General features: G+C 39.0%; 1 protein-coding gene across 3 annotated transcripts in view; it reads left to right on the forward strand.

Annotated features, from left to right (window-relative positions):
• The first annotated feature begins 371 nt into the window (after positions 1-371).
• Positions 372-14,720, forward strand: part of LOC116400734 (thyrotropin receptor-like) — a 34,037-nt gene continuing 19,688 nt past the window's right edge. For 2 of the 3 annotated variants that reach the window (XM_031878718.1, XM_031878719.1), the window contains exons 1-3: positions 7,921-8,116; positions 8,199-8,270; positions 10,879-10,953. In XM_031878718.1, the coding sequence (XP_031734578.1) occupies positions 7,956-8,116; positions 8,199-8,270; positions 10,879-10,953 (308 nt within the window). In that variant the 5' untranslated portion in view covers positions 7,921-7,955. Of the gene's footprint in view, positions 445-7,920; positions 8,117-8,198; positions 8,271-10,878; positions 10,954-14,720 lie in introns of those variants that run through there. The other variant, XM_031878720.1, reaches the window with a different exon arrangement.

Here is a 14,720-nt window from a genome sequence, read left to right on the forward strand (position 1 = left end):
ATCCACTGTTTTGAAGAAAATCTTTGAAACTGTGTTTACTTTCACAAAATCCACTTGTTTGAAGAAAATCTTTGAAACTGTCTCCCCGAGTGTAAATTTCCGTTCGCCGGAAGTCTGACCACTCTCCCATCATGAATTGACCGCTCTTATACTGGAAACAGCTCGGTGTTACGTGTTGTGTTTTCTCCCCTCCCCCCACTTCCTTTTTTTCTCTCTCTCTCAGTTCTCCTAACAGGTCAATCGGGTGATTGGATTCCACCTGTAGGGGCAGTTGTCCTGATTGGTGATTGGCACCTACGGCAGGCTCGCCAATCCGTGGAGGAAGAGCCGCAGATAAAAGGCAGGAAGCCTCGGAGTTCAGGAGGACTTCACTTCATACTGGGTTTATGGCACTTCTGAGAACTGAACTTGTTTGTGTTTGTGGTGAGAGGTTGCGGACAGTAGGTGAGTCTGGGATGCATTGGCACACATGTAGAATTTTCCGTGTCTTGATACACAAGGCTTATTGGTCGGTGCCTCATCTGTATTTGGGTTTTGGTCAAGCACATTTAGATAAGTTAGAGAAGCCATTTTGTTTGTTTTCAGAGGTTAGTTAGTTAGGCCAAGTTCTGTTATCTTTGTTTCAATTGTTTGGGACGACCACACCTGTCCCATCCTCTCCCAAATCTTCTGTTAAGACTTGCTCATCTTTAACTGTCAGTGAGCATAATAAATATTGTTATGGTACACGAGCTATTTGTTTTTCATTTGGGTTGTTTTGTGTTAGTCCCTAAATCCTTCCCCTGGACAACAGAGGCAACAACTTGGCAGTAAACAGGATGCAGTTGCCAACAATGATGGTAGCTTTGAGCCGGATAATCTTCGTCGTTATTGTACTGATTTTTCATAAAATGGGACCAAAATCCAACTTTTTTTTTTTTTTTTTTTTTTTTTTTTGGCGAAGAGCAGTGTCATGGTACCGTTGTCCACTCACAGCTTTCTACTGGTTCCACGGAGAGAAAAACCGAAGGTATTTATGTGTTCTGCGACGAATGCTATTGCTAAAAAATGCATTGCTTAGCTCGGTAGCCGCTAGCTTCCGGGAGCAAATATTGATTTGCAGTACACATAACGGCGATTTCTGCCCAGGATTTCGTGCGTTTATGCCACATTTTCTCGATGCTTATATTAGTAGTCTATAGTTGTGTTTGGAGTGTGTAAAAAGTGACTTATATGATCGTGTTGCCCATACGTTGCTGTTTAATCCGGAAAAAAAAACTGTACAAATCCACTATTACCGAAGAATAAGGCTATTTTTCAAACAATATTTTTGGGGGCGTCGTGCTTAACCAGTAAAGGTGTGTAAGCATCAGATTCTAATGAAACAGTGAAATCAACTGTCCTGAGCCACTTTTTTGAAGAATATCTCTGAAACTGTTTACTTTCACAAAATCCACTTTTTTGAAGAAATTCTTTGAAATTATGTTTACTTTCACAAAATCCACTTTTTTTTTTTTTTGATACTTAAATATTTTATTTATTTGTTTTATTTATTTTTTTTTTTTGTTGCAAAGAAAACAAATCCCGACACGTAAAGGGATAATACTAGCAATTCATGCACCTGGCAAAAAAGACCAGGAAAAAATACATTTAAACAAATAGATAAATTAAACAAAATACATCAAAACAACCATGCAACATGCCAACATTGTCCGTCACTCGTGTTTCAGGATCAGATATCAAAATTATGTATTGGAAGAGTTCTATACACAGCAGTATTTATGTTAAGATCTCGATTTGCACAGATGAAGTAGCATCCTGTTTGAAGAGTACCTGTCTTTTTAAAAGATAATGAGCATCCACAATGAACAGTCAAAAACCCTGTGTGAGGTTAGGGAAGGCAAGTCACCAGCCAAGTTCTTGTTCTGACAAATATTTGGTCCATTTTGTCCATCTTGCTATGTATGTGTCTTTTTGTTAATCTCAGTAGGAAAGTCAGTCTTTCCATATCGTGAATTTCTTTAATGATTTCAGTCCAATTTTCGACTGAAGGTGGGTCGGTTTGTAGCCACTTTCGAGTAATTGCTTTTTTTGCTGCTACCGTTAATATTTTCAGGAGGTATCTGTCACTTCCTGTTATTCCTTCTGGTAGATTACCCAAATAAAGTGACTTGCATGTGAATAAGATCTGCTGGCCAAGAATATGCTGCATAATTGTCCAAGCATTTTGCCAGAATGTTTGTATCTTGGGGCAGCACCAGAAGATATGGTGGCGGTTTGCACAACCCTCCCCACAATTTCTCCAGCATACATATATGGTATATTGTGGCCAAATATGTCTTCATTTTAGGGGTAATAAAGAAACGAACAAGGTTCTTCCAGCTAAATTCACGCCAATACATAGAACAGGAAGTAGTGAACACGGTTTCACACATATTGTCCCATTGCTGACTGGATATTTGATCTTCTAGTTCTTTCTCCCATCTCTCCTTGATCTATGTTGTGGTAGTTCCTCTGCCCTTTGTAATTCCCTGGTAAAGTTTTGAAATTACTGATTTGGAGCTGCCAATGTATGCCTGTACTATTAATTTTATTATTTCATTAGGTTCCATAGTTACCTCATGTCTCTTAATTTCTTTTGAAAAGTACTGCCGTAACTGTAGATATCTGAAGAAATCATACTTTTCTAAATTGTATTTTTCCTTCAATATCTGGAAACTTTGTATTGTGTTTTTCTCCGTTATTGTGCAGAAAGCAGTAATACCTTGTTTGGTCCAGTACCTGAATCTAGAATCTATACTGTTTGGTTTAAATTCTGTGTCATATGCAAGCCATCTAAGTTTTCTTAACTGGGTCCACAAATTTAGTTGCTTTACAACATCGAACCAGGTGTGCAGGGTGAATGAGACAGTGGGGTTCAGATGGGCACGATAAGACTTTTGATGTTAAGACTAACATTAATTTGTGGTCTGCGACCATTGCTTGTACTGGGATACCTTTGCATTCATTTTCCATCTCCATCCACTTAGCCTCATAACCATTATCACACCAAAGAACTATTATTTTTAATTGGGCGGAATGGAAATACTCTCTAAGGTTAGGGAGAGACATACCACCTCCCTCCTTACTGATGGTTAACGTGCTATATTTAACCCTTGGTTTCCTTCCGTTCCAAATGAATCTGGAGATCTGTCTGTCCCAGTCCTGGAATTGTCTGGCTGGGATTTTAACTGGTGGTGACATAAATAAATACAGTAGTCTAGGTAAAATGGACATCTTTATAATATCAATTCTCGCACTTAAATTAGTGGTGTTGACCAATTACTTAGATCTTCTTTAATTTTTTTTTTTTAATATACAAATCACGAGTACAGTGGGTTAACCAAATTCCGAGGTATTTAATTGCTTTTTGTGACCAGTTAATGGGGATCTTTTGCTTTTATTGCTTTTACAAGTTCATCTCTGGATAGGCAGCGGTACTTCTCATCTAAAAAGGCACATACACGTCAATGCACTGCAGGCAAACTTTACTTCACCTCAGTAACAATAAAGGTGAAGGATTGTAATTAAATGGTAATATTTGAGTTTTTTGCATATTTAATTTGTATCCTGAATATATACCGCATTTGTCAAGGAGTTTCAAAAGGTTAGGAAGGCAGATATCTGGGTCACGGATGTAAAGCAATACATCATCAGCGTATAACGCTATCTTATGTTCCTTATTTTTTTATCAGAATTCCTTTTATATCGCAGCATTCTCTTATTGCTTGTGCCAAGGGTTCCATGTAGAGTGCGAAAAGAGTTGGAGAGAGGGGGCACCCCTGACGGGTGGATCTTTCCAATTTTATGCGGTCAGTAAGACGTCCATTTATTTTGATTCTTGCTGTCGGGGCAGAATATAGAGCTTTAATACTGTTAATTGACTTTTCGGTGAAACCAAATTGTTCTAAAACCAAAAACAAATATTCCCAGCTCACGCAATCAAAAGCTTTTTCGGCGTCTAGGCTAACTAGCACAGCATTTGATTTGGTTTCCCCGATATTGTCTACAATATGAAGAGTGTCTGTCTAATATTATCTTGCGTTTGCCGTCCCTGGACAAAACCGGTTTGGTCGGTATCAATTAGGTCAGGAATGAAGGAGTCCATTCTCCTAGACATGATGGATGCATACAGTTTGTAGTCCTGATTTAAAATCAAAATCGATCTATATGAGCTACATAGCATTTTGTCCTTGCCTTCTTTTGGAATGACAGAAATAATAGCTTCACTCCATGAGGGTGGAGTTGACATATTTTCAAGTGTCCAATTAAAGGAGTTCAAAAGTACTGGAGTCAGCTCTTCCTTAAGGATCTTATACCATTCAGCCGGTAAACCATCACTTCCTGGTGTCTTATTTTTTAAATTATTCACTGCAGTTTCCAATTTTTTGGTAATCTGTAATGTCAAGTGGTCATTTGTTGTCCAATTGAAGGCAGGTCTATAGATTTTTAGGAATGATTTTATATTCTCTTTAGTTTCTTGTTTTGGTTGTGAGTATAGGGTTTTGTAATATGTTTGGAATGCAGTGTCGATCTCATCCAAGTTATTGCTCATTTGTCCTGATTCAGGGTGTAGTATTTTATATACTGAGTGTGAGATCTGTTTTTCCGTATTTTCTTAGCAAGTAATTTGGTGGCTTTTGGACCTATTTCATAATATGTTTGTTTTAGGAATTTATATTTTTTTTCTCTGTTTCTTCTTTATAAATATCCAAGATCTGATATTTTTTATTTATTTATTTTTTTTAAATTTCTTTAACTTTGGTCAACATTTGGGTGTCTTGGATCTCAGCATGTTTTTCCAGTTCTTTTAGATTATTTTCCAGCTGTTTAAGTTTCTTTTCTTTTCCTTTTTTGAGAGCTGAGCTGAGAGATATTAATTTGCCCCTGATCCCTGCTTTTAAGGTGTCCCATAATATATTTGGGTTCACTTCCCCATTGTCATTAAAGTCAAGGAAAGTTTTAATTTCCAATTTCATTTGTTGTACCACTGTTTTATTATTAAGCACACTTGTATTAAGTCTCCAGATTGTTTTCTTTGGCCTGCTATCCAAATGTAGTGTTAAATACATTGGTGAGTGGTCAGAAATATCTCTAGTTCCTATCTCACAGTTCTGAATCCTGTCTATCATTCTGAAACGTAAAAATATAGTCTATTCTTGAGAAGACTGCATGGGGGGCAGAATAAAAAGTATAATCTTTTTCAGATGGATGCAGGTCCCTCCAAATGTCAAGTAAGCCCATCTCATCCAAACCTCTTCTCAGCAATTTAGACTGCAGGGAGATATTTCTCTTATTAGATGTATCCAATTTATTACTTATTACCGTGTTAACATCTCCTGCACATATTAGTGTGCCTTGTGATTCTGAGGAAATCAGCCCGAGTATTTTTTTCATACTACTACTGTGATCACTTTGTGGGGGTATATAAACACAGATAAGTGTGGTCATTTTGTTTTCAATCTTTCCTTGCACAAGAACATATCTACCTTCACTGTCCCTAACCAAGTCAAAATTAATAGAATTATGTAATAATATACATAATATAATAAGACTCCTCTTTTTCCGGTTTTCAATGAGCTATAAAATGTGTTCTTGTATCCAAATTGCTTTAATTTTTCATGTTCATTTTGGGATAAATGCGTTTCCTGTAGAAGTATAATTTGGTGTTTTTCCCTTCTCATTTTTGACATTACTCTGCTTCTCTTAACCGGATTATTTAAGCCGTTCACGTTCCAGGATGCTACTCTGAAGTTACTGTATCCCATAACAATAGTTCAATCTGTATGCGTTGGCAACATAGACACGTGTGTTGGAACAAAAACAAATAACAAAAACATTATTAACAAATATAAAATTGACTTCCAACCTCAGGGTCTTACACTGCCCTGTCATCTTCATATACCACCTATTCGCTAATGGAGAATTAATCCGACTTAAAGTAGGGGCTCCCTCTCTGCAAAAAACAGTCTCTTTCCCTTTTGAGCGGACCAGTCATTTAGACCTCTCCCGGTCATTTGTGCTCATTCATATATAGAGGAGCCCGAAACAAGCACGAAGTTTAAAAAAAAAAATTTTTTAAAAAAAGCGGTGGGAGTAGGGATCAAATTGTCAATATATCAAGATTATTATTATTATTATCGATGTAGAAGGGGGGTGTTGAGGGACATATGATTATGTGTGCATGTCTACGAATTTGGACTTTTTTTTAAATTTATTTTTTTGGTACCTTTTTTAGCAGTGTGTGAAATTAGTCCGTCCATACCTGATGAATCCTAGTAGTTTAATATTCATACGTGTTAGCGTTAGTGCTCTTTGGACCTCCCACGGACCCGGCCGGTGCCGTCCCCGGTCTTTCTGCTCCAGTGAGCGCCTTGTGTAGGTTTCTGGTCCCAACTGGTGTCGGGCGTCTGCGGCAGGTCCAGGGAGCAGCCTCTCATCCTCATGTCCTCGGCTGCTTCTGTGGCGTTGTTGTAGATGCGGGTGCCGTTTCCCCAGTGGATCCTTATCCTGGCAGGGTATGGTGTCTGGAAACGTATTTGTTTCTCCTTAATCTTCTTTGTCTTTGTATTCTTTAAGTTTATTGTTCAGGTCAGTCGGATGATCCACTTTTTGAAGAAAGGCTTTGAAACTCAGTTTACTTTCACAAAATCCACTTCTGGCCTCTTCCAGGCCTGAAACGACTTTTAAGAGCATAAAAGGCTGAGAATGTACCTTAAACCAGTAAAGGTGTGTAAGCATCATATTCTAATGAAAACATCATGAAACAGTGAAATCAACTGCCCTGAGCCACTTTTTTGAAGAATATCTCTGAAACTATGTTTATCTTCACAAAATCCACTTTTTTGAAAAAAATCTTTGAAATAATACTTTATTTCACAAAATCCACTTTTGGCCTCTTCCAGGCCTGAAACGTCTTTAGAGCATAAAAGGCTGAGAATTTACCCTAACCTGTTCAGCTCCACGAGGACGCCCGCGTCTTCGATCGCCTCCCCTTCCGTTCCTACGGCTTGCTTACGCAAACTACGTCACAAAACATGACTGTGTTTGGTATCCCAGCATGCCCAAAATCCTCATCTTTGCAAAGAAAACATCGATTTTCTTTCATTTCTTATGGATTTTTCACAAAAGGAGCCCAAACACACTGTCCAAAAGTCGCCATAACCGCTGCAAGTCGGATCTTGCAGCATTTCGACGGCGAAAGACACAGTACAGACCCGACTATGTGCTAGCGGATGTTACCATTGAGCTAGTGGCTTCAGATAACGCTAGTACTTATTGTCCAAACCTATTCATTCTCTTACATAAGCCGTCAAACAACGTATAACCTCGCGTAACTGAGGTTTAGTTTTACTGGCGCCATCATGTGGTTATAAGGTGGTATTTCAGCTGCAGGACAACAGTGAAGGCCCAGGTATAAAATGCACGGCCCGCCACTGCAGTATACATACACTGTCGGCAGCTCTGGACACATGAAAGGCCCTTCTTGCGGACATACCTATAGGCTGTGGCCTATGCAACTACAATGAGAGTGGCATACCATCAGCTTTTTTTTTTGGTTTTTGGCACTGCCGTGTTTGAAACGTAATTTTCAGTATAACCACTTTGTTGGATGCAATTTACATAATTACAACTGATCATTAATGTATACTTGCATAATGACTATGATGTATACCTTTTTTTGGCAGAAAAGTTCAAGGTGGAAAGATAACTTGAGATAACTGTTATCTCAAGTCACTTTTGCTGACTAATAAAATGATTATTACTCATGTAAACACATTCATCAATTAGGTTTTTATTTTGAAGGACTTGACCAGAAGTACTATTGTGTAATCTTGCTACACTTCCACTATTGGCAAAAATCCAAGACAGCCCAGCCTCTTCCTAAACCTCTCTCACAACCTGGGAATGTCCACCACTGAATAACCCCTTTTACAATGAAGCTTGATTTGAATCTAGTTTTTTTCATTTTCAGTACTTTCGAGGTCACTCTCCTGGAATATTGTCCAACTCATTGCAAGTGTGACTGGGACATCTACAGTGTGTCATGTGTTGGAGCTGAGGTCATGCCTGTATTCCCTTCCAGCACACAGGAGGTGTAAGTAACCACGTCTTTCAACTCTGATTTTACTTTGACTTTTTGTTGAAGACAAATCACAATATGATAAATTTGGTTTCAGGTGGCTTGTGGGGACCAAACTTTCTTTTCTTCCTCAGAATGCATTTACCAACTTGGCCAACATTGCTCACATGTAAGATTCTCTTTTTTACCTTACACTTTTCTTTCAAACCAGCAAAATGGGCAAGAACAAAGATTATCACTTACCAAAAAGAACTATAAATTAAAACTAGCAAAGAAAACCTCTTGACAGATTGTTAAAAAAAAAATGTAAAAATGTACACCTCTGTTCATTAGCTACACAAGGCTGAGTAATCCTCCCCTTAGCCTGCAGCTCTTGTTTCAGAACTAGCCTACTGCCATGTGTGGCTTAAGCTTTTTTTTTTTTTTTTTTTTTTATTATTACTGCCCTCTGAAGAGAATTTATTTGTTTCTTCTACTTCCACTTTCACGCTTTGCTTGGTGTCATATCATTAGTTAAAATTACAGTACTAGCTGCATTTTAATTTTGTCCATCCACAGTAAACTCACTCACACCAAGTTATTATAAGTGGATTGGGTCTGAAATGAATTACTAAAAAAATTCCTTTTGTTCCTGGTGCCACTTTGGTGCCACACTCCGTTTGTCCTTTATGTACTCCTTCAGAACTTGAGCTACAACACAACTTCAGTCTTTTAGGTATTTATTATTCTGTGGGACATCGATGTTAGTTCCAATTTTCATGGCAAACCATCTCATAGTGGCACTATAGGAAAAGTCAGAGAATCACCAAAGTCAATAAGAAACATTGTCTGGAGAGCATGAATGTCTTTACCACATTTTGTGCAAATCCATTAAATAGATGTTGACACATTAGCGACCAGTTCTAACATTTGTGATTACTCCAAATGAATTGCTGAGTTGCTGGGGCACAAAGACAGGTAAAGATAGGTCCAACAAACACAAGCAGTTAGATGATGATACAGGTTTAAACAAACTCCCAGATCAGTAAAATGCATTCGTGTCAACGTGCCACTTCCACTTTTTAGTTAGGAACTGTTTGCAGTTAAATTATACACCCATCTAGTTAGTTTTGTCGATGGTTGCTGGCTGTTATAGTTGGATAGAAACATGTGGCTTTCTGTAATTCCTCACAAATAATGTTATACTATTAAGCTACTGATTACTTCACTGTAACAATGGGTAAGAGTGGTTTTCTGTATTCAGTGTTTACTGGAAAACACAATTGGCCTCCTGCAAGATAGTTTGTTTTCTTATCCTAAACCTCTCTTATTTTTTTTTTAATGAGGTTTGCTCGTAGAAAGGTGTGTTTCAATCAGATTCTGCTGCACAAATGTCCAAACTTGTTAATTGCTCTTTTCGACTTGATGAATGCCCCCTGTTCTTAAATGCAAAATTCATTCAGATTAAGGCCTTATTATCCTTAAATCAAACTTTAGAGAAAGACAGACTGTTTTGGATTCGTAAGGTAAGCCTGGATCATTAGTAAACTTTGTTCATACGTATGAGAAAAATTTACCTTTCACTAAGTCCCGCTCCATGAACACAAACTGGCTAATCATAGCGTAGCATCGGCCATCTCCCACCAGGGTCCGACAACTATCTTACTGTGCTCCATAGATTCTCATGCAATTGTTTCAGATTTTGTTCATATTCCGGCTGATCGTGCGGATTTCACACTTGTCATTTACCATGACTGGGGCTTGTGTAGTAATGACATCTGTTACCCGTAGGAGCTTGGAAGTAGATTTGTTTCTCAAACATTACGTTTCTTTATTAAAATTTGTAATCGCGATTAATCGCATGATTTTTTTTTTGCGATTAATCGCCTTGTTATGCGCAAAGTTCAATAATGAATTCAAAAGTAGTGTATTGCGCACTTTTATTTTAAAAGTACTGCTATATGAACAAAAGGGCAATAACATTTGGTTTGCAAACACTTTAAACAAATAAGGTGCTTTTTAACAGCAGTATTCCCTTTACACAGTAGCAGTTAAAATACAGTTATGATTCTGATAAAAGATATTCAGCCGGTGTTGACAACTTTATCTTCATGTGTGTAATAGATGCAATTTGAAATATACACCTTGAAAACTGCAAACCTATCTAGGTCATGTTTTTTTCTATTTTTTATGTTTGTTAAATTCTCAGTAGCGATAACTAAATTATACGCTTATTATACATATTCAAAACAAAATAACTTTAAAAACTTTAAAAATAATTTAAATGAAATTATTTTTTTGCTTTTTTTGGTATTTTGGTCAGACACATATGCAACGCTGATTACCGTAATATGTGTGGTATTTGTTATAAATGTACGTTGGTACATAAAGGGCGATAAGAAGCTGTACTTGGAGGGACTTAGGACCCAGGGGAATGTTGGTGAAGCATGGAACCTGGAGGGAGTCTGTACCGTGGCAGTAACGTGCAGCATGTGGAAGTTATGCTAATAAAGAGCTGCAGTTAAGAGCAGTTTGTTCTCGCATGCCTATATGTTAATTTAAAAACACGACAATATGTATTTTGATATTGTCACGATCCTGTAACGCGACGATTGCGCGTGTGTGTGTGTGTGTGAGAGACAGGATGGACCGACGGTGACTGAGTGAAGGGGGGGTTCCGGACCGGGCGTGTCACCCAGGGGGCGGCAGCAGGAAGAGAATGAAGTGACGCCACACAAACACAGCTGCAAATCCAAAGTATTAGTCTCCTAATTGTATTTTGTCTGTGTTTTTTCCAGATACATCTCTGATGATGATACTATAAGATATCTTGAGAGGCATTCTTTCCACAACCTGTCCAGGGTCACTCACATGTATGTAACTTTGAGCAATGCAACTTGCCTTTGATTAAAATGAAGCCTACCAAGTATTCCACAATGAATACACATATGGGTCAATTCACAAAGAATGGATTGCTGTCGCTGACTGCACAATTATTGTGCATCACTTTGAACCGCCATCTGCCCTCTTCTCAAGGTCCGATTCCCAAACTATATTGCGCTAATGATATTACAGCATTAGACATTATTCAAGCCAAATTAAATGAGTGAACAGGCTTTCTGCCTGTTTTTCTAATTACCTGCCTACCTGCATGCATGCTGCCCAAGCATGCACTCATTGTGCGACACTGGAGTCTTCCACAAGCTGCTAGCTTGGCAGCTGTGATTACTAACAATAGCCATTTTTGTTGTTTAAGTTCCTTACAATTTCTTATGATTTCTTTCTGTTAGAAAAATTCACTTGAGTCGATGTAAAAATCATTAATCACGGGACATTTATTCTTTGCAAAGAAGGAAACGGGGTTGATTCACATACAGAATGTACATCAAGACTGCTCAACGGTCTGCCTCTGAGTCTCTGTCATATATACTGCCAAACACAAGCAGTGTGGTGGTATAGGGTAATTTACGATAAGCTTGTCACACATGGATAACATACACACGTATTGCTTTTCACACAGCGCCATCTTCACAAAACCTGGAACAACAGTTTGTTCTAGTACAAAGGTAATTCTATGAAATCAGGAAGTCTCAGTAGCAAATCAGCTCTGCTCAAGTATTGACATCTGCTACAGCTTTATTGTCTATTATTTAGGATCAACATCTGCTAGCTCCCAAGAGGAAAGATATCTGAGAGGCTTGGTGTCTGAGGAAGATTCAGGCGCGAGAGATACGAGGACACAGGCCTAAAACTATTTGAGGACACAGCTCTAAACACTTACAGAGGACATGAGCCTATGTTAAATGTGTAACATTCACTAATTATTAATGCACAATAATTAGTTATTTAGATTTTTCCCAACACTTTCACAATGATAATTTTTAGGGAGTGGTTTGGAGGGTAGCCTGAAGAGATGGGCTGTCGGTGTTGCTGACTTTGCTAATGTCTTGCTAGATCAGGGACTTTGGAGGTTATCTTTGCTAGCTTCTATTATTGGAAAAGAGTTGGCAGCAATGGGCATAGTTTTTAAGTCGGGTCATTTTTTAATTCTACCGTACACTTGCTAGTTTCTCAACATTACCAACCCCAGCTTTCATATGCCATGATCACTGGCAAGTCTGGATGTGACACCCCTTATAAATGTGATTTAGACCACCAACTCTCTGAAGACACCAATAATTTCACTGTAACTGTGTATGGCTATTAGCGCTGATCATTTTGAACTGGCTTATTTCCATAGGAAGCGGCCAAATTATTGCTCCAAATGTATGCATATTTCCTCATTTATACACACACCAATAGCACAGGAGCACCGAGACGATACATGCTTGGCAGTACAGTTAAGGGTACATTGGCTTTGCGAAATATATGGTTTATTTTTGTACTATTTGAGCAGATTTAGTCACAAAAGCCGCACAATCCTTTTTGTGGATTTGCCCCCATAGTGTAATCTTCAAGTGTCATATCATGCTGCCTCTGTCCTGCAGTAGTACCATTGCTATACCGGCCACAATGAGAAGCCTGTGGCTTCAGAAAGTATTCTGACCACGTTACAGCAGAGTTAGTTGGTCCCAAGGGCAGACGCACCAATAAAATGATTGATGAATTTATTGCTAGAAAGAAGTAATGACGATTGATATGGGGAATGGCAGAGAGCGAAGCTGAAGGGAAGATGGCTGAGAATGGTAGATGGTGTGGCTGGCAGGGTGGCTGAAATGAAGATGGCCTGGCTAATGAGAGCCGGCAGGCAGAGAACCGTTTTTTGGAATGCAGGGAAACAAGCAACAATATCAGGAAATATCACTGGAGTAACTCCACTGGCTGAATCAGCGCTTGACGTGAAGCACATACTACCACTGTAGCAGACTGAACAATTTGGCGATCTGGAGAACCAAGGTAGATATACAGAGCCTGATGAGAGGTGGGCTCAATCAGCCAGCAACCAGGAGCAAGAGGGAAGGGGGAATCTGCCACGCCCATAGCCACCATCACACAGTGAGACAGACAAAACATGGAACAGACAGGGAAAACACGGAGGTCATGACTGTGACAGATCCCTTCACTTTTTGTATGCTTTATTGTATTTTAGATGTACTTTGAAATAGATCAAATTGGTATCATTCCCCATCAGTTTATATTCAAAAACCCATAATGACAAAGTGAAAATATGTTTTTGGAAAGTTTTGCAAATCTATTACAAATCTAAAACTCATTTACATAAGTACTCAGACCCTTAATTCAATAATTTGAAGAAGCCCCTTTGGCAGCAATTACAGCAATTACAGTCTTCTTGAGCAGTGCCTGGTGTTTGCTAGGCATAGTGCTTTGAGTTCTACCCAAAGACTCATGCCGTGTTCACACCAAACGCGGCACGAATTATTCGCACGAGTAGATTACATAAGCCTATGCACAGAAGCGATGAGACTGGAGTGACGCAAATTTGCAATGGCGCGATTGGTGTTGAAATTTTTCAACTCTGGCGAAAAAATCGCGTGCCGCTGTGGCACGATAGCCTATCAGCGTTGAGATGCTCCCCCTGTCACCACTGACGTCCTGCCGTTGTTGAATCAGAAACAATGGAAGACAAATTAATAGTGGCGGTTTGTGGGCACCCCGAGCTCTACGATACTTCCACCTATCTTTACTGACATCCTGTCGTTGTTGAATCAGGAAAGACATATTGTAGCCGTAGGTGTTCACCCAGAGCTCTACGATACCTCATATTACTAGAGACCGGAAGAAACTGTGTATAAACCTATGGTACAAACAATGAAAAACAAGCTGCCGTATTTACGCCTAGATGACGTTATTTTGAGTGTTGATGGAGCTTCTACAATGTTAACATAGCCTAGCACCGATCGATCCAAGCTCCATTAAGAAAACAAGCATTTTAAAAGTTATTTGCTGTTGTCTTGCAGAGAGAACTAACAAAACATGAATTCAAACTTTTTACAAATCGGCATCATTACATAGTTATTTCGGCATCCCTTTTATTATTGCAGTTAAATTACAGCAAAATATGTTTATTTTGTGCAGACATCTGTCTTGCTGGGCACAGTGAATACTCCTCCGGATTATGTTATGAACACAGACAAGACGGCATTTAGGTTCCCGGGATATCTGGGACTTCCACAACAAGTACTAAGCAGAAATAGAGGTTATTTTTTCCATGGTTGATGGCGGACATGAATGGCTTAAGTTAATAACGGCTTCCAGGGTGATAAGCCCCGCCCCCACGTCTAGCACGAATGGTGGGAATCACGCGAATGACCACAAATGGTCCCCTACAAGTAATGCGATGCAATTAACGCGTCACGATTGATGCGATTAACGTGGCGCAAATAATTTCTGCAGCGTTTGGTGTGAACGCACGTTTAGGCCCAATCCCAATGTCCCCCATAAAGCTTCAGACCCTGAACCCTCAAGGACTTACTGACGTCACCTGGTAAGTGGTTGAGTGTGAGAGACTGTGAAGGTTTGAAATGGTGTAAATACGAATGGGACAGCACTTTGCTGCAAAATATGAAGTTACCATGACAACAACAAAAAATGAGATGTACAATTGTGGATATTTATTTTATACTTTGTACTCACTGATTTGAAAGCCTTCCAGGCTCTTTCCTCACAAATCTATTTATTC

This window comes from Anarrhichthys ocellatus, unplaced genomic scaffold (genome assembly GCF_004355925.1).
Source record: "Anarrhichthys ocellatus isolate YVR2014 unplaced genomic scaffold, GSC_Weel_1.0 scaffold195, whole genome shotgun sequence".
NCBI classification, from domain to species: domain Eukaryota; kingdom Metazoa; phylum Chordata; class Actinopteri; order Perciformes; family Anarhichadidae; genus Anarrhichthys; species Anarrhichthys ocellatus.